A 25,807-nucleotide genomic window follows, 5' to 3' on the forward strand; every position below is an offset into this window, starting at 1 on the left:
ATGTACTTTTCGTGTTCTACGGTTTCTTCTAGTTTGATGTTGTTCTGTTAATTGGTCATAGAAACATAGAAACATAGAAGATAGGAGCAGGCTCGCATGAGTAGGCCATTCAGCCCTTCGAGCCTGCTCCGCCATTCAATGAGATCATGGCTGATCATCCAAATTCAGTACCCGGTCCCTGCCTTCTCCCCATATCCCTTGATCCCTTTAGCCTTAAGAAATATATCCAGCTCCTTCTTGAATATATTTAATGAACTGGCCTCCACCGCCCTCTGTGGCAGAGAATTCCACAGGTTCACCACTCTCTGGGTGAAGAAATTCCTCCTCACTTCAGTCCTAAATGGCTTACCCCTTATCCTTAGACTATGACCCCTGGTTCTGGACTCCCCGTCCATCAGAAACATCCTTCCTGCATCCAGTCTGTCCAGGCCTGACAGAATTTTATAGGTTTCGATGAGATCCCCTCTCAATCTTCTAAACTCCAGTGAGTATAAGCCCAATCGACACAATCTCTCCTCATACGTCATTCCTGCCATCCCAGGTATCAGCCTGGTGAATCTTCACTGCACTCCTTCCATGGCAAGAATGTCCTTCCTCAGATAAGGCGACCAAAACTGCACACAATACTCAAGGTGCGGTCTCACCAAGGCCCTGTACAACTGCAGCAAGACATCCTTGTTCCTGTACTCGAACCCTCTTGCTACGAAGGCCAACATACCATTTGCTGCCTTAACTGCCTGCTGCACCTGCATGCTTACCTTCAGCGACTGGTGCACAAGAACACCCAGGTCTCTTTGCACTTCCCCTTCTCCCAATCTATTGCCATTCAAAAAATAATCTGCCTTCCTGTTTTTGCCACCAAAGTGGATAACCTCACATTTATCCACATTGGGCAGAAGCATGGCAAATGCACTATAATCAACCAACCTGTCCAAATCGTACTGGAGTTTCACGTCATCCTCCTCACAGAATACCCTCCCACCCAGCTTTGTGTCATCTGCAAATTTGGAGATATTACATCCAATTCCCTCATCCAGATCATTAATATATATTGTGAACAGCTGGGGTCCTAGGACCGATCCTTGCGGTACCCCACTAGTCACTGCCTGCCACTCGGAAAACGACCCGTTTATTCCAACTCTTTGCTTTCTGTCCGCCAACCAGTTCTCTATCCAAGTCAATACCTTGCTCCCAATCCCATGTGCCTTAATTTTGCACGCTAATCTCTTATGCGGGACCTTATCGAAAGCCTTCTGAAAGTCCAAATACACCACATCCACTGGTTCTCCCTTATCTATTTTACCAGTTACATCCTCAAAAAATTCCAGTAGATTAGTCAAGCATGATTTACCTTTTGTAAATCCATGTTGACTTTGTCCGATTCTGTCACTGTTTTCTAAGTGCTCTGCTATTACATCTTTTACAATGGACTCTAGCATTTTCCCCACTACCGATGTCAGGCTTACCGGTCTATAATTCCCCGCTTTTTCTCTACCACCTTTTTTGAATAGTGGGGTAACATTAGCTACCCTCCAATCCATGGGTACTGTTCCAGAGTCTATCGAGTTCTGGAAGATGACCAGCAATGTATCTACTATTTCTAGGGCCACTTCCTTAAGTACCCTAGGATGTAGATTATCAGGCCCTGGGGATTTATCGGCCTTCAGTCCCATCAATTTTCCTAACACCATTTCCCTACAATACTGATTCTTTCAGTTCCACCCTTTCATCAGACCCTATGTTCCCTGGCATCTCTGAGAGGTTATTTGTGTCCTCCTTTGTGAAGACAGAACCAAAATATGTATTTAGTTGGTCAGCCATTTCTTTGTTCCCCATTATAAATTCCCCTGATTCTGACTGCAAGGGACCTACGCTTGACTTCACCAATCTTTTTCTCTTCACATATCTATAAAAGCTTTTACAGTCAGTTTTTATGTTCCCTGCAATCTTACACTCATAATCTATTTTCCCTTTCTTAATTAATCCCTTTGTCCTCCTTTGTTGAATCCTAAACTGCTCCCAATCCTCAGGATTATTGCTTTTTCTGGCCAATTTATATGTCCTCTCCTTGGATCTTACGCTATCCCTAATTTCCCTTGTTAGCCACGGTTGAGTCACCTTTTTTGTTTTATTTTTATGCCAAACTGGGATGAACAAATTCTGTAGTTCATCCATTCGGTCTTTGAATGTTTGCCATTGCCTATCCACCGTCAACCCTTTGAGTGACATTCCCCAATCAATCCTACCCAACTCTCGCCTCAGACCATCGTAGTTTCCTTTATTTAAATTGAGGACCCTAGTCTCTGAGTCAACTACTTTATTCTCCATCTTAATGCAGAATTCGATCATATTATGATCGCTCCGACCCAAGGGGCCTCGTACAACAAGATTGCTAATTAATCCTTTCTCGTTACATAATACCCAGTCTAAGATGGCCTGATCTCTGGTTGGTTCCTCGACATATTGGTCCAGGAAACCATCCCGTAAACACTCCAGGAATTCCTCCTCCACGGTATTGTTACTAATTTGGTTAGCCCAATCTATATGTAGATTAAAGTCACCCATGATGACTGCTGTGCCCTTATTGCACGCTTCTTTAATTTCCCTTTTAATGCCATCCCCAACCTCCGCCTTACTGTTTGGAGATCTATATACCACTCCCACTAACGTTTTCTTCCCCATAGTATTTCTCAATTCTACCCATACAGATTCCACATCATGCCGTCCTTTGTGATTCCACCAGAATTTCTTACACCTTTCATGATGCCCAGCATCCTTTTACAGTGAAATGTAATCTATAAATTGAACTATATAATGTTCTCCCTGTGTTTTTTCCAGTCATCTTGTTCATCTCAGGAAAAGCTGCATCAGTTGCCGTACCAACCAACTCCAGATGAACTGCACTTTCTTTCCAAGCATTTCTGTAGTACAGATGCCATCGCCAATGATGAGAGACGCAGGCCCCCTTCAATGCGACCACGCTCCAGGAGTCTTAGGTTTGTCGCCTGCAACTTAAGGGCTAAAATTTGTCTCAGTAGTACTAATGCAGAAATAGTTGAGTGTAAAAGTGCCAAAATGTCCCTTTTACTCCTGATTACTTTTTGCTAAAATTAGGAAAGACTAGAATTTCGGTGTTCTCTCAAAAAAAAATTAAAAGGTAAGCCTCACTATTACATGGAGCATACAGCAGGATGCGCTAAAGGGATTTAACCACTGCAATGAATAAAACTATTTCAGAACATAAGGGCCTAGAAATTCAGTGGGCCTTGCGCCCACTTAGCGCCTAAAGAGGTCTTTTGCGCCGGCGGGGTGGTAGCGCGGAAATTGAGTGCAGCGGTATTGGCGGCGGTAGCCGTTAGCGCTGCGCCGGGACCGATGACATCATCGGTGTGCGCGGTGGCCCGTAACGCCCCGAAACCGCGCCGATCCCCATATTTATTTGCGGCCGCCTCCTCCAAAGCGGGCGCAAACAGCGACCAGAAAACGGGGCCGTCCTGCTGCCATAGTGGGCCGCTTTTTCGGCAGCCGCCTGCCCGCACCTCTTTCCCCGGCCTCCTCCACCCCACCCCCACCCCCGGCGGCATTGCCGGCTGGTTTCCGTGGAGCCCGGCACTTCTCCGTTGTGCCGGGCTCTTTTGCCGGCACTCGCGATCGGGGCTCCGGCCGTTGCAGGCACCTCCCCCTTAAGAGAAGGAGGAGGCCTGCAGTACCGCAGCCTGCCGCACCGCATCGGGTGGCGCTGCGGCAACTAGCGCGCCGATATTCAGTTGCAGCGCCCCAAATGGAGGCGGGCACACCCTGGTATAGCGCCCGCTTCCGAATTGGGGCGCAGAAGACGAATATACGGCGTGCGCTAATGCCTCCCCGCCCAGCGCTAACTTTTGGGCGCGAGCGAGCTGCCCGCGCCCAAGTGAATTTCTAGGCCAAGGTCTTTTAAACTGTTTCCAAATAGTGGGCTAAAGAGGAATAATTCTGATCACAATAGTGAAATCTTTCTAAATTTAGGTTTCATACACATGTATTTCTATCTTCAGTGTATTTTTCTGTATAACTTTTTAAAAAAAATATTCACTCCTTCCTCTCCTGAGGGCTATGACTCCATGAGGTATGGTACTCTGGGTGCCAGACATCATCTTGGTACTTCATTCAGTTTATTCAAGTGGCCAGTATTCATGTGTGATCCACGCTGGTGCCCCCAGAGTACATAACAGCATAAAAGCCAAGTCTAACTCTGTCCTCACCCAATCCCCTGAGAAATGGACCCGTGACCTTCCTGGTCGCTTGATAAATACGCTGCATCATCAGGAGAGCTACGGCATAATTTTTAAAGCAGTGTCAACTACTTTTAGGATTTGCCTGAATTTATACAAACTTTGCTTTTTATTGTCAGCTTTAGAAAGGTTGTTGATATTGACACGAGTGTGGTGTCCGGACCTGGCTTTCACCATTAGCACCAGCCATCCCTGCTGCCTGTTCTCGAGTTTCAGTGTTGTCATTTAGTTCGAGATCTTGAGCAACTTGATGAATTGAATAACCCCTCAGCATCTTCTGAAGGGGGAGAAGGCTGAGAAATATTTTCCCTATCAGCACCATCTTTATTTTTAGCTTAATGCCCAGGTTTTGGGTGTGATTACTATTGTAAAGGTTCAGATTGTAACTTAATGCCGACTTAGCAAGTTTTTCACTCCACTGACTGTTGTGGGTGTTCCATTCCATCTCTATGGTTAACCACAGATTTAATTGGCAAGGGTGAAATTTCATTTTGGTCAGCATTATTTAGAATAGAGGAACTTGGGAGAGTCACAAAAAATGACACCCTAACCCCAGAAACCTTTGGCAATGTACTTTTATATATTAGGCTAGATTGTGTTTTAAGTACATTGTTTTTGGGCTCAGAGCATCTGCAGTTTGGTCTGATTTCAAACTGATATTTTATCTCTTAAATGATCTGGAAGGCAAGGTGTGCAAAACTGTTTATGTAGATGATATCATAATTGCCACCCTTTGTGTAGGTTATCTTTAAGGAATCTCAAGAGAACAATTATTAAATCTTGTAGTGAATAAAGTGGCTACAGCTAATGTTTGTCTTGTTCGTAGCCCTGGACGGTCTCCAGCCTGCTGTGATAATGAGATTATCATGATGAACCATGTCTACAAAGAGCGATTTCCAAAGGTAAGATTGTTTACACATAATATAGTTCAAGGTATATTAAATTGTCAACATCTGGATATAGTCGCACATTTCTGCTATAGAAATTTGTGCAGATTTCAAAAACTTTTATTTTTAACCCTTTAAAAGCAGTAAACCTGTTTAGAGGGTTGTTGAGAGTATTTGTGCAGCCCCTGCCTTAATGTGCAAAAATGCATTAAAGATTTAACCAGATCTGGACTTTTCATTGGCTGAAAAACTGGCTTTTAAACCATTTTTTAAGTTGCTGAAAACCCACATTGACTAAACTTGCTCCCGACTCAAAATGGACATTAGGAGGCTAAAGGAAGTTTGTGAGCTAAAGGTTTTAAACGTAATTTCGAAGGGAGAAAGTCATGTGGAGGCTAGATTGTTCATAACAGAAGTAAAATCACAGTTTAGAAAATGAAATTGAGACAGAGGCCTAGAAATTCAGTGGGCTGCGCCACCAGTTAGCGCCTAAAGAGGGCACTCAGTGGCTTTAGCGCCACTGGCCATGCCTCCTGCAATATTTAGCGGGGCACTAATGGTGGCGTTAGCCTATAGCACTGCGCCGGCACTGATGACGTCATCGGTGTGCGCAGCGCCCCGCTACCGCCCCGAGCACAATATTGGGTCGTGCCCCCCCCCCCCCCCGTAGCACCGGTCGCAAATCGCGACCGGTTCACGGGGCCTACCTGTGGCGGTAGTGGCGCAAATTAAGGTGGAGATGCGGGGCAGCCATTTTTTTCGGTGGCCGCCTGCCAGCACCTCCTCACGCCGCCCTCCCCGGCCTCCTGCCCCCCCCCCCCCCCCCGGGCAGTGCCAGCTGTGTCCCGAGCGCCCGGCACTTCTCGGTGCCGGGCTCTTTTGCCGGCACTCTCGATCGGTGATCGTGCTGGTGCAGGCCGCTCCCCCTTAAGAAGGGAAGGAAGGCCTGCAGTACCGCAGCGCGCCGTGCCGCAGCATGTGGCGCTGCGGCACGTAGCGCTGCGATATTCAGTTTGAGCGCCCCAAGCGGGACGCGGGGAGCCTCGAGCAGCGCCCGGAGTCCCTCTTGGGGCGCTCCAACTGAATATCGGGAGGGCGCAAGCGACTCCGTCCGGAGCGCAAATTCTGGCGCCCAGGCGAGCTTGGCGCCCCAAACGCGGCGCCACCGAATTTTTAGCCCAGAGAATGGGGGGGTCAAAGGACCGTAGGAGCAGGTACAATTCATTGTTTATTTTTTGTTGTACTGTGTTTATTGGAGGTAATATGAAGTGAATGGGTAATTTTAGCACTTTCAGCATAACAGTGCACGAGATCAAAATAAAACTGTCCATTCTGAATAAAAAGATTTCCCAGGATCTATTGGCCATCTTTAAAAAAAATGAAGTAAAGTTACTGAGTGCAATCTTTCATACATATTCTAAAATGTGTATGATTACAGTTTTTTTCCAACAGTTTTCAGAGTGGAAATACTTTTGGTGACGCACATTTCAAAGCTATAACTTCTCTTGTATAGAGGATACATTATGACGAGCCATTGCACATGATTTATGGCCCATAAGTGGCTGACCTGATGGAACACTTCACAAACTAATAAGCGTCAATAAATTATGGTTCACCACCATGAGTGTCTAAATAACCCATTTCAGAATAGCCAGCGTAGTTAACTTGAGTTAAACTATTTCCTTTCAAATGTTACAATCATTACAAAATAAGTTTAACAATGCAGTTTCAAAAGGAAAGTCCTGAAATACTTTGTAACATACATATATGTTTATAAAACTGAGAATCAGTGTTTGCGAATTCTGCAGCTGATGAGCCAGCAGTATTTTCAAAACTTAATATATTTTCGGGATTTATTTTATACTTAACACATTAACCAAATTGTTTTAATCCTTAGGCCACAGCCCAGATGGAAGAGAGGCTGCAGGACATTATCACCAGCTATTCTCCTGACAATGTTCTTCCACTGGCAGATGGAGTCCTCAGTTTTGCACATCATCAGATCATTGAGCTGGCAAGAGATTGCCTGGATAAATCCCGACAGGGCCACATCACCTCAAGATACTTCTTTGAATTGCAGGAAAAATTAGAAAAGTTGTTGCAGGAAGTAGGTATTTTCAAGTGTTGTTTATTGGCAATTGGGTAACAACAAATTTGATTCCTTGTGGTGTGGCAAACCCACTTTGCTGTCTCAAGTAGGAGTGCGAGACCTGAAGTCAGTAGTTAAACTGCTTATAATAAAATGAGTAAACAAAAATGTAAAACCCTACTGCAGGTGAAGGTTTCGCATAGATTTTGTTACCAGATTATTTCAAACTGGAGGAATTTTACCACCGCCCTACTCGTTACACAGGCTTTTATTTCAGGAATGCAAATTAAAATTGACTTCTGGGGAGGGGTCTTTTTGAAAGCACAACGTTTTAAAAAATACTATTGGGTTGCATTATTATGGGTCAGTTAACTATACCAGTGCTGGATAAATGCATTAGAAAAAACACAACTTCTCCTTGGCTATTTGAATAAGAGAGCTGATCGAGGAAAGAAAGTGTCTGTGTTTAAAGGTGACGTTTGAATTAATGAATATTCAATCTGTTTAATCAACTCTTACCCATGTACCCAAGGTAAAGTACCTCGTATTCAAATCGGCCAATGATGCTTGCATAAAATCAGATTTTTTAAAAATTGTATTTTCAATTTTTGTTGTATTTTTAGAAACTCATTATTCTCATAAGTATTGAAAAATAAAAGAAAATACTGACTATAGTTTTAATAAAGGAAAAGATTGCAGGGATATGGGGAACGAGCAGGGGAGTGGGACTAATTGGACAGCTCTTTCAAAGAGCAGGCACAGTTCGGTGAATGGCCTCCTGCTGTGCTGTATGATTCTATGATTAATATTGTAAGAAATTTCAGGAAATACGAGATGTAAATATTGATAAAGCTATGCTATGATTAAAGACTTATGACATTTACACACAAAAGATAATAAGCCAAACTGAATTTTCCGGTATGATGTTGAACGGTAATTGGGATACAAAAGCCACATACTGTAGTTTGTCTTTTAAATTTTCATTATTGAAAGGCTTTTTAAAAAAATGGTTAGTTATACAGGGGTATATTGCTAATGTGTTATTCAAATGAATATTTTTTTTTCTCTCGCCAGTTTTCTTCCCTCATTCCCTGAAGCCATTGACTCCCAGCTGAGGAATGGTTCTGGACACTTTAGGTACCCTCTGGTTCCTCACCCAAGTGGCCATCAATCATATATGAACCTAGACAATGATTGTTGGCAGGTAATGTCCCAAAGGAAAGGCATCAATCCTGTCCTCATGTAATCTCCATACAATTGCCTTTTCAGCAAGGATTGCCAATACCAACCTGAAGCCACTGCCTGATTTCCCCCTTCCATTACCCAGGAGCACTGAGGGCAGTTGTAGTCTTCCACCGCGCCCCCACTCCTTCGCCCTGTCACCGCCCAAGGTTGGTCCAAGACCTTTCCAGTCTAAGTAGTTCAGGTACTCTCTCCAGAAACTTGCTGAGCCACTGATGGACCAACTATGAATTTTCAAAAAAAAATTTTAATAAACATTCTGTGCCGTCACTGAGAATTTTCAGTGGAGATCGTCTTAATTATGTCTTTGTATTTCATAGGATTCAATTTTAATGTTATATTCTTTAACAGATGCAAAGGATTTCAGTTTCCTTGTTTAACTCCAGCAGTAAGTAGGTTTAAAACTGGCTGGAGTATACTTGGACTTTACTTTGTAAATTGTTCTGCATATATGATATTAAATTTCTTCAAAAATGACATTTTTAAATGCACCCATTTGAATTGGTAAATAGTCTAGATTTGAAGCCCCATGCATCCCTCACTGATCGGCATCCCTGATCATTAAACTGACATCAGTGGTGGATTTAATGCAGACTTGGGTGTGATCACCTTTTGAACTCGGCTGTAATGACTGATGGTTTCAAATTTATACTTTTGATATCTGGTCAGTTTATCAAAAGGCACACTTTGCTGTAAATTGGCTTTCATATTGAATCTTTTTCAATATTATTTTGTGTTCCACAATAAGGAAGAAGAAACTGATGAAAGCTCAGTGTTTAATGCTGCTATTACACCATAGTTACCAAATTCGCTCTGGTATTAGTCTAAATTTGGCACCAAATTCATAGTATAACACTGCCGAATCCAAAATGAGTATCGTCGTTCCCATTGTGAATAGGCGATCTGACACTAAAGTAGTACTAATTCTAGTAAAACAGCTTGAGCTAACAGTATTGGAAGTCTAGTCACATCATGCTGTCACAGTGTTCATAGAAACTGGTCTATCTACTTGTGAAAGTCCAACAGATCTTCTGTGAGTGCAGTAGATTCACATCAGTAAGTAGATTTTAATATTATGTGGCTGGGCTAAACGGGCAACACACACTGTCTGTTCTGGTTTCCTCTGAAACTAAAGCTGCTTTTATATTGTAGCTCGAGTACTGGGAGAGAAAATTAACTCCACTACTCTTCTGCATTTAGTTATGGGCAGTGAATTAAGTCTGCCTGTAGACCAATTGTACTCTGGAGCTTGCTATTGCATACATGTACAGAGTGGTTATGACATTTTAGCCAGTGGACATGAGAAAAGTTGTGATGTCATGACATCATTACAGATCAAATATCTGGGCACTTGCGCAATGCTGTCATGACGTTATGTGATGTCACTACCAAAATGTGTTGCTTCCGTCGGAACAGTATATTTACTGGTCCCAAGAGGATTGGCAGCAGTTAAGAGAAGTTAGTTTTAAAAAAGGGGTCTTCAGGGCCCCTGGCCTTAAAGATCTGACAAGTTTATCATGTTGCTATTGGCAACACAAGACTCAGCACTACAAGATCTATGACTGGAGACCAAGAAAAAAGGACAGACTTGCATTTATATAGCGCCTTTCATGACTTCAGGACATCCCAAAGTGCTTTACAGCCAATGAAGTACTTTTGAAGTGTAGACACTGTTGTAATGTAGGAAACGCAGCAGCCAATTTGAGCACAGCAAGGTCCCACAAACAGCAATGTGATAATGACCAGATCATTTGTTTTAGTGATGTTGATTGAGGGATAAATATTGACCAGGGCACCAAGGATAACTCCACTGCTCCTCTTCAAAATAGTGCCATGGGATCTTTTACGTCCACCTGAGAGCGCAGACGGACCTGGGTTTAACATTCCATCCCCATCTGAAAGACAACACCTCTGACAGTGCAGTACTCCCTCACTGCTGGAGTGTCGGCCTAAATTTTTGTGCTCAAGTGGGACTTGAACCCAGCACCTTCTGACTCGGAGGCGAGAGTGCTACCAAATGAGCCATGGCTGACACAATATAAAAAGCAGCTTTAGAGTGACATAGCACATCCATAGGCATTCTGAGTTTCAGAGCAAATATAAGCAGCTTGTGTAAGTTAAGCAGCATTGCTCAAAACACTTCACTCCTGTCAACAGCCTGAGGCACCGTACACATGACAACAACAAGAAATAGGGTCTCATTGTAAAATAAACTGTCACCAATGGAGGCACCTTGTGATATTCTCATTGACCTTACAGAACAGCACTGCAGGTTTTAAAGGGATAGTGTCAGAAATTCTGGCTTCTAACAAAACTGATGAGGGCAATCCAAATCTGTTGAGATCAATTTTTTTAAGCATTTTAATTCTCAAAGATTCTGGTAAATTTGATAATTTTACGACACCATTTCAGTTGTCTCCACTACAGAACAAACCATAGCAATAAAAAGAAGGGTGAAGTAAACAGCTACCTCTGCAGAGTGCGGTAATCTCCTCAGTCTTGTCGTACTGTATGCTATTAGAAAAAGCTTAAATGCGAGACATCAGTCTCCATGGAGCTCTTTCGTGGTAATAGCTGGAGAGGGCAGAATTCCTTTCACAAAATGGGGATAAGGTTGAAGCTGGAACTGCAAATTTATTTAAATTCAAAGCTTTCTTTTCACTCCCCATTACCTCCCAATATGTTGCAGAATCTAAGGGATGTGTTTGTGGCATTGTTGGTTTGTTTCATCGGTGGACAATTGCCTGTCATCGCAACAGCAACTTAGAATCATTGAAACTTACAGCACGGAAGGCGCTCATTCGGCCTGTCGTGCTTGTGCTGGCTCTTTGAAAGAGCAGTCATGCTCAGTCCCACGTACCGTCATTTTGTCTGTAACTCTAAGTTCCTCATCCTCAAGTACCTGTCCAACTCCCTTTAAAATTATTTATGGAATCAGCTTCCATCACCTTTTCAGGTAGAGCGTTCCAGATCCTGACAACTCTGAGTGAAAAAAACTCTCCTCATTTCCCCTCTACATCTTTTGTCAATGATCTGAAATCTATGACCTCTGGTTACTGACCCACTCGCCAGAGGGAACAGCCTTTACCTATTTACTTTATCAAAACCTCTCATCATCTTGAAAACCTCTATTAGGTCACCTCTTAACCTTCTCTGTTCCAAGGAGAACAGTCCTAACTTTTGCAACCTCTCCTCATAACTGAAGTCCCTCTTCCCCGGTAACATCCTGGTGAACCTCCTCTGTACCCTTTCTAAGGCCTTTACATCCTTCCTGAAGTGTGAACTTAAATTTATATAGCACCTTTAACGTAAAAAATTATCCAAAGGAACTTCACAGATGCCGATTGGGAGTGGACACCTGAGGAAGGGTGCATTCAGGACGGGTTATAGGGATGAGGGAATTTGTATTGATAAAGCCCCAGGTGGATTTCTGAATGAGGACAAGTATTTTAAATTTACTAAGTTGAGGGACAGAACTAGTGGAGGTCGGTGGGAATGGATGATGGACGAACGAGACAGTTTGGGACAGCACACAAGCAGCAGTGTTTTGGACGCGTTGGCGAGTTAATGAAGGGAGGAAGCTGGGAGGCCAGCGAGGAGGGCACTGGAGCAGTCAAGTCTGGAAGCAGCAAAAGCATACATAAGGGTTTAGGCAGTAGAAGTGAAGGACGGAGATGGGCAGTGGTACAGTGATGGAGGTAAGTGATCTTGGTGATGGATAGGATTTGGTATTTAAAGCTCAGCTCAGGATCAAATACAATGCCAAGATTATGAACAGTCTTATTTGATATCGATGTAAGGGAGGCTTTTTGTCAACTTGATCCTAGTTTAATACAGTTTACCACTGTGAGATCCCTTTGAAAACAAGATCTTCCCAAGTTCAGAATTGTTATTTCTTCCGGGGTGAGATTGAGCATTGGTGTGCTATCACAGAGAGGTATGGATGCATGTTTGAAGTTCACTCTGTTCCTGATCTGAGCCAGAGGTAGATATTAAATAGCTACTGCTGTCTTGCCCAGCAGGGCATAGGGAGAAGGGAGGGTAAATTAAATCTAGGCTTCATTTAAATGTTAGCCTTGGCTCAGTGGTAGCACTCTTGAGTCAATAGGTCATGGGTTCAAGCCCCACTCCAGAGACTTGAGCACATAATCTGGGCTGACACTTCAGCGTAGTACTAAGGGATGATGCAGTTGGAAGTGTCATCTTTCAGATGAGACCAAGACTCGGTCTGCCCTCTCAGGCGGATGTAACAGTTCAAAAAAGAGCGAAGAAGTTCTCCTGGTGTCCTGGTCAATATTTATCCCTCAACCAACATCACTAAAACAGATTATCTGGTCATTAATCTCATTGCTGTTTGTGGGATCTTGCTGTGCACAAATTAGCTACTACACTTCAAAATTACTTCATTGGCTGTGACATGATTTGGTTCCTCCTGGGATCATGAACGGTGCTGTGTAAATGCCAAGTTCTTTTGAGGAGGGGAAGAGAACAGAATAGCTTCCATTTGGCTAATGCCGATTTTTAAATTTAAGCTTTTTGGGGCATTGTTTTTTGCTTTTAGAAACTGGGGTATTAATTGTCCCATTTTTCACTATTTTAGTGGCAACAAATAGAAATGCAAATTACTTCAGTTTTGTGCCGAGTGACTTTGTTGTAGAGCCTTACCAGCAGACGTCTGACCAATCAGGGATCCGCCTGTATTAATGCTTATTTTGTGCTTTTTCAGTGCCTTAATAGCCATTTAACTAGTTAAGTAACGGCAGAAGATATTTTATCTAGCTCTGGAGAGTGGAAAACTGTAGAAAATTAAGGAGCGCACGAAATTGTGCATCCCAAGTAAATGACGTATCCAAATTCAGATTTTTGAAACACTAATTTATAAACAAGAGTATTTGCCTTTACATGTAGAATCAACAACTGAACTTAAAAATCAGAAACAAAAAAATTAACTATAATTCAATTTTAGAAAATGTGTGTATTTGTTTGCTTGTGCAGACTGTATTGAATGTTTTTATTTAAATCGATTTATTTGCTCTGGCCTTCTTTTGGGCTTGTAATAATGAATTGAAAGAAACATGGGGGAGAAATGCGCATGTTAGCGCCCCCAGTTAGTGCCTGGTGGGGGCGCTCAGGCAGTAGCGCTGCGAATCCCACACCGCACAGCAAATTCGCGAGCCCAGTAGCGCCGGCGATAACGGTTAGCACCTCGGCACCTGTGCAACGCTCACTGGGTGCCCGATCTGCAAACTTCAGTAGCGCCCCCGCCTTAGCGCCTCGCACTGACAGTGCCAGGGAGCGGAGGCGTGAACCAGCCAGCTGGCAGGGTGCTACTTAAAGGGATGCGCCCTAGCTGTCAAAGAACTTCCGTTCCAAAGGTCGGTTATGAGTGGCAGAGAGTGCAGGATGTATCTGCAGCCAAATGAAGGCTGCTTAGTCCCCGGAGTGTTGCGGGCCGTCAAAAGACTTTGCATTTCATCCCACAGCATATCGCCGTTCTGCACTCCCCGAATCATTGGGGCTGGAGTGCAGACTCCAGTCACCCTCCCCTTTAATGGCTGGAAGGCGCCTTCACCAGTGCTCACTCCCAGTTACACAACACCTCATTTTCGTTATCGCTTGGAGCCTAACGCCACTCGCCTAGGCCATTAGCGCCTGATTTAGCGCTCCCCTGCATTCTTTGAGCGCTGAGACTGAATTTAGCGGGCAGCGAGATTGATTAGCGCCTGGCACTAAACATCCAACTTCTCACTTCTCAGAAGTTAGCACCCCAACCGGGACGATACTGAATTTCCAGCCCAAAGTCTTGAGATTTTTGATTTCTCTTGAGGGAACTGAGAAGCGCATTTAGGCTTTTCAACAGTTTACTGTCTATCCGCTAAAAAAAAAAAGCCCCTCAGCCGAGCCCTATTCCCTAATTAACAACAACTTGCATTTATGTAGCATCTTTAACGAACTAAAGTGCGGTATTTTGAAAGTTTGATGGTATTTGTTGGGTTGGATACTCTCGTGGAGCAGCACTCTAAGATCGCCCTTCCCCCACCAACAGCAACACTGGATCAGTTAATTGAGCAGTTGCAACAACATCCATGTTTAAGAAATGCTGAGTTTATCTGCTCCATTGTTGAATTAACTCCATCTGAGCCAGTGAGCTAGTTGCTACTGGGTCATTTTGATTCCTCCTAGCGGAACACTACCACAGTTTTCTCTGAAAACTCATTAGCCAGGCCTTGGTAAACCACAGCAGGTTTTTAAAAAAAAAAATGCTACAAATTTTACTCCCACATTTTTTGAGGGTGGAAAACAGAGTTGCGCAGAAGAGGAAAAACCTCAGCTAACCACTGCTCCACGAATTAAAGTACAGCCTCACAGTTTAAAAGCTTGAGCTATTTGTTGGGGTGGGTATTTAGTCTCTGGTTTCAAATAATCTTCCAGTTTTGCACCAGTTTTAATGGCCATTACTGCCATTATATGAGTGGCAAACAAGCCCGTCTTGTTGATGCATATAAAAACTCTGCATAGTTTCTATTTCTTAGTCTAGATGAAGACTAAGATTCGTTTAGGCTGCAGATAGTGTGTTATAACTTCTAAAGCTTTGTCATAGGGCTAAAATTTCCATTGGTAAAATCATTTAAGGAAAACCTAATTAGTATAGTTGAACTAATTCCAAGCGGGCCAAATGATATAAAGAACGCTCACCCTGAAGACTGATGTGTAGAGGTCAGCATTCTTCAAGAAAAAGAAAGGGAGTCTTTTAAAAGTTTGTTCTACCACTTTGCGTCACTATAAAGAGAACTACAGAGAGGATGTTTGAAAGTCAGAATCCATTATTATAGAAATATAGAAGATAGGAGCAGGAGAAGGCCATTCGGCCCCTCGAGCCTACTCCGCCATTCAATGAGATCATGGCTGATCATCCAAACTCAGTACCTTGTCCCTGCCTTCTTCCCATATCCCTTGATCCCTTTAGCCTTAAGAAATATATCTAACTCCTTCTTGAATATATTTAATGAATTGGCCTCAACTGCCTTCTGTGGCAGAGAATTCCACAGGTTCACCACTCTCTGGGTGAAGAAATTCCTCCTCATCTCTGTCCTAAATGGCTTACCCCTTATCCTTAGACTGTGACCCCTGGTTCTGGACTCCCCCGCCATCGGGAACATCCTTCCTGCATCTAGTCTGTCTAGTCCTGTTAGAATTTTATAAGTTTCAATGCGATCCCCTCTCATTCTTCCAAACTCCAGCGAGTATAAGCCTAATCGACCCAATCTCTCCTCATACGTCATTCCTGCCATCCCAGGTATCAGTCTGACAAGGCAATTCAATGTCATATTTGAATGATTGTGCTATGTAATGTGAAATACAGAGCAATGTACCTAATGATCTTCAGCTGTCCCTTCACTAAAAGTGTTTTTTAGGCATCTAAACAAAAGTGTTAATGAGCAGAAAATGATGAGCTGCAAAAAAAAATTAAATGACATTTTGAGGCCTGGTTACAATCTTGATTTCTATGAACGTTTGGTCGGTATTACAATAGAAGCTCGAAATCTTTAATTTAAAAGAGTTGGCTACTAATTTTTTGTTTTTTCTAGGCGAAACAACAAAAATAAAAATAGGTTGTGCTGGGGTGCCTCTAACTTTCCCAGATTTTATTTCCAGCATCTCAGTGATGTTGTCTTAAAGACTTTTGCAGCTGACATACGAGCATTATATATTTAAAAAGGTGTAACAGCGATTATTGACAAATTATCACTCAGAACTGTAATACTGTTGTATTACTACTCCCACTTAACAATAACATCGTTTTAGTAGGCACTGGTATGTGGCAACAGCCCATATTCTTAAAATAATTATTAAGTACTACTGCTAATAGCTGTCCCAGTATCTTTTATACTGGAATAGGGAGGCCACCTTGTGCTTTAATTGGTCCTTGTTCTACTTCTGTCTGTGGAGAAGCAAGAAGATGTCTTTTATAGATTTACCAGAATGATACCTGGACTCCCAAGGGTTAAATTACGAGGAGAGATTACACAAACTAGGGTTGTATTCCTTGGAATTTAGACGGTTAAGTGGTGATTTGATCCAAGTTTTCAAGATATTACGGGGAACTGATCGGGTAGATAGAGAGAAACTATTTCCGCTGGCTGGGGAGTCGAGGACTAAGGGACATACTAAAAAATAGAGCCAGGCCTTTCAGAAGTGAAGTTAGGAAACACTTCTACACACAAAGGGTGGTAGAAGTTTGGAACTCTCTTCTGCAAATGGCTGTTGATACTAGGTCAATTGTTATTTTTAAATCCGAGATTGATAGATTTTTGTTAACCAAAGATATTAAGGGACATGGGACAAAGGCAGGTCACAGATCAGCCACGATCTCATTGAATAGCGGAACAGGCTCGAGGGGCTGAATGGCCTACTCCTGTTCCTGTGTACCTATAACTGACTTGTACCACGATGCCATCAGCTCCGTCTGCTAGGTACTATTTAATGGAGTTCAAATATAATACTAATCCAGGTTTATGAGCCTCAAGTCTTTAATGATCTGTATAGTGAAATGATTGGCAATGCAAATAGTTGTAATTTAAGCCTTAATGTAGGGAAAATGGCTTTGGATATTTTTTTAAATGGGCGGATTAAATACTGAAAGTGGTTCGTATCTTTGTTTAAGTTTAGAAAATATTTTATTTTAAATAGTTTAATTGCAATCATGGTCCTTATACACAGATTATTAAAACGTTGTACTCATTATTGCTTCTTCTTTGTCTAGGCTCACAAACGTTCTGAAAGTAATGAGTTAACGGTCATTGATCAGTTGGTCAGGAAATTACTGATCATCATTGCTCGCCCAGCTCGATTGCTGGAATGCCTTGTAAGTCCTTTTTGGAAAAAATATATATATTTGGACACAGTCATAAATCACACAATCTTTGAAGCAATACTGTTAACTCTATAATCCACCTGAATATGGGCATGTACTGAATTTTAAAACAATTCGGGGGGGGGGGGGGGGTAAAAAACTTACTTTAGAGACAGATGATTGCAACATTTCAAAGTCTCTAACCATGTGCTGGTTCAAAATTGATACACAAGCGAAATACTTTGACTTTATGATTTAATATATTTGCTGTCCTAGAGGACTTTCTCTTGAGGCACAATGACATTTTTGGGATCTATTTCCAATAAAGTTTACACAGAGGAGTAAATTTGCAATATTAGAAGCAATTAAAGAGTTGACCAAGGTCATTTTTTAATACTGTTCCAGGAATTTGATCCTGAAGAGTTTTATCACTTGCTGGAGGCAGCAGAAGGACATGCGAAAGAGGGACAAGGCATTAAATCAGACATTCCCCGTTATATCATCAGTCAGCTGGGCCTTACCAGAGATCCCTTAGAGGGTGAGTGCCAGTGTTGACTGTGCTACTTGCAAAGTATATTTTTCCTCGTCAAGTGCTTAGCAACTGTGGAGTAAATGTTAAAGGAAAAAGGGGTCGTGTGAGGGCCCGATGGGCCGAATGGCCTCCTCCTGTGCTGTAACCATTCTATGATTCTATGAGGGCATTATGCTGCTGGTACACCTAGCAGAAACCTGTTTCTATCAAAACTTAAAGGTGACTTATTGTTAAATAATTTCCATTGAAATAGTTACATTTCTAAAATGGTCCTTATAAACAGATTATTAAAACTTTGTACTCGTGAACACTTTAATGCTTTTTCTCTTTGTCTAGGCTCACAAACATTCTTAAAAGTATTGAGTTAGCAATCTTTAGTCAGAAATACTTTGACTTTATGCTTTGGTATATTTGCTGTCCTAGAGAAATTCCTTACTTGAAGCACAGTGACATTTTTGGAATCTGCTCCCGATAAAATTTACGTATAAAATCTTAATTGTAAATCTTCCATAGCCAGTACCAGCTGTAAAATATAATTTGCTGAAAGTATCATTGAACAGAATGCATTAATTTTGCAGTTGATATAACAAAGTGTAGATGCGCTAAAAAAAATAGCTGCGAGAGCATTATTTAGGTACCTTCCTATTGAGATATGGAAACATTAGCATATAATTAATAACTGAAACACTAATCTGACATGGATTGTGCATTAGGAGAATGTACATGTTATTTAAAGCTTTCCTATCCTGGCTCAGGTAGCGTGCATCTGCTCTACATAATTTGCTCTTGCCCCTGCTCACTTGGCACAGTATGACCATCAGTGGCACTCATTTTTACTTTCCTTGCTGCTCTATTAAACCCCAAATGTAGCAGCCTTCGTACATTAAAAACAGTCATTAAAAAGGCATTTGAGCATCTAATTGGAACCCATCTAATTAAACAAATGTTTCTGTTTCTCTCGCATCTTTTGGCAAACTGGGATCTGAAATATACAAAATACTTTGAGGTGCTTTAGCCATTTCAATAGTCTACAAATTTTAAGACTAGTTGCTCCTACGAGTTGCATGTATGCTCACAACTGTAGTCTGAACTGCTGTTAGGTGATGGTGCCAAATACACTCACTCTTTTTTCTGACAACAATTAGAAAATAGATTTGGAACCCATTAGGCACCAGTGACTGCATCACAGATGGGTTCTCCAGGAGGAAGGTTTATTATTGTGTTGATATCAGCAGTCTTTGTATCATGGGCCTTCAGAAATGGTTTACTAGGGTATAAAGGACAGATGCTCCGCTGGTTCACAAATGTGTTGGAAGTCTCAACAGGCATTGCTAGCTACTTCATTTGCCCACTGTTTAATTTGAGGATTGTATCAGTTACTAACGACTGCTCAGAGTTGTGACACAATTTAGAGGTCCCAGATAATTAATGTAATCGGGTAAAACCATCCCAAACAGCATGGAGAAAATACAAAATGCCATGCCAAGCACCAAATGGAAGTTTAGCAGTCCCATGGAATTACTACTAGATACAGCAAAATATGGAATTTATCATAACTCGAATGAATGAGGCAGTGAGATCAATCAAAGGGAAATGAAGAAAGTGAAGCTTCTGTGTAACTGCAGCATAGCATTAAACCATCAAGGGAAATGACGATCTTCAGCCAGTTTTACAATATGCATTTCTTTTGTTCGTTTTAATCAACAATTTTATTTTCCTAATCAAAAACTTTTTTTTCTCAAAAGAAATGGCCCAGTTGGCTAACTATGATAGTGGGACAGCAGAGACTCCTGAAACTGATGACTCAGTGGGTGTAAGTATGCTTATCATGTACCACTCTTCACACACAAGCAGTATAAATCTCCAGAGTTTTGCAGTTTGGCATCATTTCTATCTTGCATATAGTTAACACCTAAAGCTAGCTATTGAAAATCTTTGTTGGCGTAACCCATTATGAAATTATTCAGGTTTGAAGTAGCTAGTTTTGGAAACTTGACCACTGGTTTGCCATGCAAGATAGGTTTGGATGACGATCTAATCCTTTCAGAACATGAATCCATGGGTGCTAGAATATCAATCCTACCAAACCCAGAGTTGCTGCTAATCTCAAAGGCAGAATCCACAGTGCAGAAACCAATCTCTGCTTTTGGTCAGCAAGGCGTCAAACATGCGGAAACGTCATCACCATACCTAAGCAGCTGAGAAATCCACGCAGATGGAGGCCACGATATTCCCTACCTCGGTGGGTCCATGGCAGGCGAGGTCGGTGGCAGGTCCCGGCCCCGCTCCAGTCTTCATCCCGTCCTCCGACGTGACGTTCCCCTGATTGGGCTTGTTAAGCCCACCCAGCAAGATTCCCGGCCAATTGAAGGAAAAAGGAATGGCTTGGGCATTGTAAGGATGCTTTATGGTGTTGGTGTGGGGTGGCGCCAACCTGGTGCATCATGTGGCAGCCAGGGTGTGCAGAGTGAAGTGAAGTAAATGGGGCCGTGGTGAGGTGGTCCCTGGTGTCCCGGGCAGCAGTGTGGTCAGGTGTTAATGCCCTCTGTCCTGTGCAGCGTCAGGTAGTTGCGGAGAAGGTTGGTGTGGTTGCTGGTCTGCCTGGTGTTGCGGCTGATCGTGGTCAGATTCTCAGGACCAAGGTGAGGGAGTATAAACCGTACCCATGCTGATGGACTAGATGGCAGGTGAATTTGAGATGACAGAAGCAATCTGTCAGTGGTAGAAGAGGTTATTCCAATGAGGCGACACTGGATAGAGAGTTTGCTCCAAACACTTGCAACCTGCACGAAGCTCAGTCTGTCTTCCAAATGCAGTAAGCAACAGCTTCTGAGCTTGGAAAGTGAACAACTGTGAGATGGGAGCTATTATAGCACAATTCAAGCTGTCAAGTAATGAGATGATTCCATGGCCATTCAACGCCCGCCCAGCTTAACAGCGTGGACCCCATTGGTGAGCTGGTAAATTCTAAAGGTGTGCTCAAAATTGTTGTTAATCCTCTGTTAACAAGATTATAATGACCTGAATTGCCTCCCCCGCTGCTATGTGTCGGGTCTGCTCAGCGCTGACAGACTCGACATTTGGTAAAGGCACGTGGTGGCGGGTTGACAGCGGGGTCCCAACCCGCTGTCAAATAAAAAACACTTTCCCACCCGAGCCACCAACGATCGTGCCCACTGACTCCCCTCGGAAAATTCCCCCCGGAGTTTCTGTTGCCTGATATTGGATGTAGATGCTCTCCACATAGGAAAATAACCCACTTGCCTGTGTCCAAAGAGCTTCGATGCAGATTGGCAAGAGTTAAAACATAGGGACCCCAAGGTGTGCACAGGGGTATTGCTGTATTCAACCAGCTAAAGCCGTGTAGCTTGCCAGCACAAAGCACTCATAGGCCAGGGCAACACTACATGTTAAGGCTATTGGGTTGCGGAGTTCCTGGAGCTAAGTGGTGAGAAGCCAAGCCCACCGTGACATCAATGAATTAGGCCGGCTGGTCAATTATCAACAGATTCTAGAAACATAGAAGATAGGAGCAGGAGTAGGCCATTCGGCCCCTCGAGCCTGCTCCGCCATTCAGTGAGATCATGGCTGATCATCCAAACTCAGTACCCTGTCCTTGCCTTCTCCCTTGATCCCTTTAGCCTTAAGAAATATATCTAACTCCTTCTTGAATATATTTAATGAATTGGCCTCAACTGCCTTCTGTGGTAGAGAATTCCACAGGTTCACCACTCTCTGGGTGGAGAAATTCCTCCTCATCTCTGTCCTAAATGGCTTACCCCTTATCCTTAGACTGTGACCCCTGGTTCTGGACTCCCCAGCCATCGGGAACATCCTTCCTGCATCTAGTCTGTCTAGTCCTGTTAGAATTTTATAAGTTTCAATGAGATCCCCTCTCATTCTTCTAAACTCCAGCGAGTATAAGCCCAATCGACCCAATCTCTCCTCATACGTCATTCCTGCCATCCCAGGTATCAGTCTAGTGAATCTTCGCTGCACTCCCTCCATGGCAAGAACATCCTTCCTCAGATAAGGCGACCGAAACTGCACACAATACTCAAGATGTGGTCTCACCAAGGCCCTGTACAACTGCAGCAAGACATCCTTGTTCCTGTACTCGAACCCTCTCGCTACGAAGGCCAACATAACCTTTGCCTTCTTAACCGCCTGCTGCACCTGCATGCTTACCTTCAGCGACTGGTGCACAAGGACACCCAGGTCTCGTTGCACTTCCCCTTCTCCCAATCTATTGCCGTTCAGATAATCTGCCTTCCTGTTTTTGCCACCAAAGTGGATAACCTCGCATTTATCCACATTATACTGCATCTGCCATGCATCTGCCCAATAGTCCAAATCATACTGGAGTTTCTCAGCAACCTCCTCACAGCACACACACACACCCAGCTTTGTGTCGTCTGCAAACTTGGAGATATTACATCTAGTTCCCTCATCTAGATTATTAATATATTAATATATATTGTGAATAGCTGGGGTCCTAGGACCGATCCCTGCGGTACCTCACTGCCTGCCACTTGGAAAAAGACCCGTTTATTCCAACACTGCAGACCTGCCTGATTCAGATATCAAACTATCAAGTCCGCTACAGAGGGTCAATTTGATTTCCATCCACCAATGCCATGTATGTCATCTTAGAACCATTTTAACTTCAAAGAGACCCTGCTTACCTTCCCAGGAGGATAGACACTAATATCTTCATAACAGGTGGCACTTGGAAAAACAAACTGGATAGAGGTCCTCAACTCCTACCTATATGTTGAAAGTGAGGAAATGTTGCTTTAAAATTGATTATATCTTCTGCCTGTCTCCACAAATGAATAAATAGAGCTACTAAGAAGCCTTCAGTACTGAAGTACTTGTAAAATTTATATGCTTTTCTGACGTTGAGGTAGTGTCGAGGAGAGGGTACATCACAATGTATCTAACAGTGCTGTACCTAGACTGCAATTGCTTGATAACAAGACTGTTGACAAACATGGACAAAGTGCTCTACTCCACAGCAGAGGTGTTCAAGCATTTTGCCTTCATAGATTACACTGATGCTCACCTTGGTGTCTCTGGGGCCACTTACAAAGTTTATATCCACTTTTCCATGAAGTTGCTGTTACCGGCAGATTCAGGTGTTGGAGATTTATCCGCCAGTTATCAACAGGGCTTTATGCAGCCCTTTCCAAGCCCATCGGGCCTACAAAATCAGAAAGATAAGCGCACTGAGGACTGAGTGGCCTACAGCCTCCGAGGTCGGATTGTTTGGCCTGCGTGTGGGCTCAGGTTCGATCCCTCCTTTTCCACAGCACTGATATCCCTTGCTATGATGAGCACAAAAAAAAACACTGAGAAAGCACGTCTGAAATTGGCTGTAACTTCTGTTTGATGAATATAAACAGTTTGTCGTTTAACAGTATCTTATTTGAAATATCGAATGTATATATTTTTGAAGAGGGTTTTTTTTGAGGTTAAATAAAGTTTAGTTAATGTAACAGGAATAAAAAGGGGGAAGAAACTGCAACTGCTAAAAGTCTGAAATAATTTTTGAGAAGCGGAAGCAACCGCTCTATTTCTAGAATTTTCTGATGCAATTAAGAAGAATTCTTCCACAAGTTAAGTTTAAAAATGAATTCCTTCCTCCTCCTCCTCCTCAGAGCTTTAGTCCTTCAGTCCAAGGTAGGCGTAAGCCACGTGAAATTGACTTTGAAACGATGAAGCTGATCAGTAATGGAGCCTATGGGTGAGTGTTGCATGAGGTCAGCTCACTTCCATATCCATTTAATGTTGTATATGTGGAGATAGAAAAGCAGTCATCAGTATACACTACTAGCAACAGTGAGGTGTTAACCAGAAAAAGGAGAGTGCTCATTTTACAACTCTTTACTGTGAGTTGGCGTAGCGTGGTATAATTAATCACATTAACGTCACTGTTAATAGTTATTTTCATCTTCAGTTGAAAATAATGGAGCTTTTGCTTTTTAAAATGCTTACCATCTGCAGCGTATGTTTAATTGTATGCAGTATGTCATTGTTTTTGATTGAAATCAAAATCTGAAGTATTTAATGAATTGACAAATTAAGTGTAATGGCCCATGATCACTAGTTGTTTGGTAATACTTTTGCATGCCAGGTTGAATCATCTGGCTGTCCTGACACTAAATAATTGTATCAGTGGTACACAAACCTTACGACTGACTGCGTCTTCTCTTTCCTCAGAGCTGTGTATTTGGTTCGCCATAAAGAAACCAAACAGAGATTTGCAATGAAGAAAATAAACAAACAGAACCTGATCCTTAGAAACCAGATCCAACAAGCATTCGTAGAAAGGGATATCCTGACATTCGCAGAAAATCCATTTGTTGTTAGCATGTACTGTTCCTTTGAAACCAAGCGCCATCTGTGTATGGTGATGGAATACGTAGAAGGTAATATACTCACTTTTAAATAAAATTAGTTTTTGTTCCTGGTAAAACCTGTTCTTGCTCAGCTTGGAATTCTAAACGTGTCTTTGGTAGGTGAAAAATAGTTTTTCGTTCATTTTTAGGTGGAGATTGTGCTACGCTGTTGAAAAATATGGGCCCCTTACCAGTAGATATGGCAAGAATGTATTTTGCAGAGACGGTCCTTGCTTTGGAATACCTCCACAATTATGGAGTTGTACACAGAGATCTGAAACCAGATAAGTATGTATCTAAAAAAACATGTTAGCTGCAGATTTTACTTGTTTTTCAGTCAGTTAAAATTGGAAAATTAAGATTTTGTAATTGATTCCACATGCAGAGGCTTGTAGATACATTATGCTATGTTGTTGCACATTATCTTTCATAAAACTTTAGATGTGCAATTTTACATGTGTAAAATAAATTATGAAGTGCATATTTCAGGATATTAACTGGAACATTTAATTGTGGTTTTATGAAGGAATATACACCCTGTCTACCACACAGTAAAAGATTCCTCATGTTATTGATCTTTACTTCCATGTAATTTGATCGACTTTCCTTTTCAAAAACTCTATATACATCCTCTTTTTTTCTAATGGCATAAATAGCATTCATCCAAAACACTAATTGCCACCATTGACTCTGGCACATACTGGGGGATTGCACAACCAAATAACTGACCCTCGCAAGGGAAAAGTTAGTTCAGGGCCTGTTGGACTGAAGCAAGTTAAGAGCTTGATAAGATAGTTTTGGATGACTGCATTTATAATGCGCGCACACGTACGTACCTCTTGGTTGTGTTCTAACTTGTAATACTCCTATCCAAGTGTTGTGCACTGAAGATTCTTGCAGTAGTGCAAGATGTGGGAGCTAACTGAGCAGTGTGTTAATACAAGGGTGTATCTTGAGCAAGAGCTTTTTGCTCACTCGATATATTAATTAGAGCTATTTAATTTAGCTCGGCGTCATGCACAATTACCATTACAGATTGAGTTACATTCCATTCAGTTTCTTTTTCAAGCATTGGATATTATAAATATGTGTGGGTTTTGTTGTGGGTGGGGTGGGGAATGAGGGGAAGAGGGAGAGATTTCATCTTGTGGTATGGGCTGATCTGGAATCTGCAGATGAAAGCCGGTACCTGAACCTGCTTTGGCACTGACTGGCAGCTGCTTCAGAGTTGATTTAAACGCCTCCGCTCATTACACATTCAGATATCAAAGCAGGAAAGAGATGTGGGGGTTCTGGTGTATAGGTCAATAAACCCATTGTTCAGTGTTCACAGGCAATGAAGAAAGCAGAAAAAATGTTGGGGTGCGCAGCAAAGGGTGTGATTTATAAATCAAAGGAGGTAATGTTAAATATAATAGCAAAATACTGCGGATGCTGGAAATCTGAAATAACAACAGAAAATGCTGGAAATACTCAGCAGGCCAGGCAGCATCTGTGGAGAGAGAAACAGAGTTAACGTTTCAGGCCTGGG

The 25,807-nt window shown here is 42.4% G+C and overlaps 1 protein-coding gene across 12 annotated transcripts in view; it reads left to right on the forward strand.

Moving 5' to 3' along the window:
- The window catches only part of mast4 (microtubule associated serine/threonine kinase family member 4), a 571,101-nt gene that overhangs the window by 476,307 nt on the left and 68,987 nt on the right, over window positions 1–25,807 (forward strand). For all 12 annotated transcript variants that reach the window (XM_085981755.1, XM_085981763.1, XM_085981673.1 and 9 more), the window contains 9 exons: window positions 2,839–2,996; window positions 5,098–5,173; window positions 7,056–7,265; window positions 17,254–17,355; window positions 17,749–17,881; window positions 19,621–19,688; window positions 23,536–23,621; window positions 24,098–24,306; window positions 24,426–24,564. In XM_085981755.1, the coding sequence (XP_085837881.1) occupies window positions 2,839–2,996; window positions 5,098–5,173; window positions 7,056–7,265; window positions 17,254–17,355; window positions 17,749–17,881; window positions 19,621–19,688; window positions 23,536–23,621; window positions 24,098–24,306; window positions 24,426–24,564 (1,181 nt within the window). The remainder of the gene's footprint in view (window positions 1–2,838; window positions 2,997–5,097; window positions 5,174–7,055; window positions 7,266–17,253; window positions 17,356–17,748; window positions 17,882–19,620; window positions 19,689–23,535; window positions 23,622–24,097; window positions 24,307–24,425; window positions 24,565–25,807) is intronic.

Source organism: Somniosus microcephalus, chromosome 1, assembly GCF_052327205.1.
Source record: "Somniosus microcephalus isolate GS21.2 chromosome 1, FLI_Smic_1.0, whole genome shotgun sequence".
NCBI classification, from domain to species: Eukaryota; Metazoa; Chordata; class Chondrichthyes; order Squaliformes; family Somniosidae; genus Somniosus; species Somniosus microcephalus.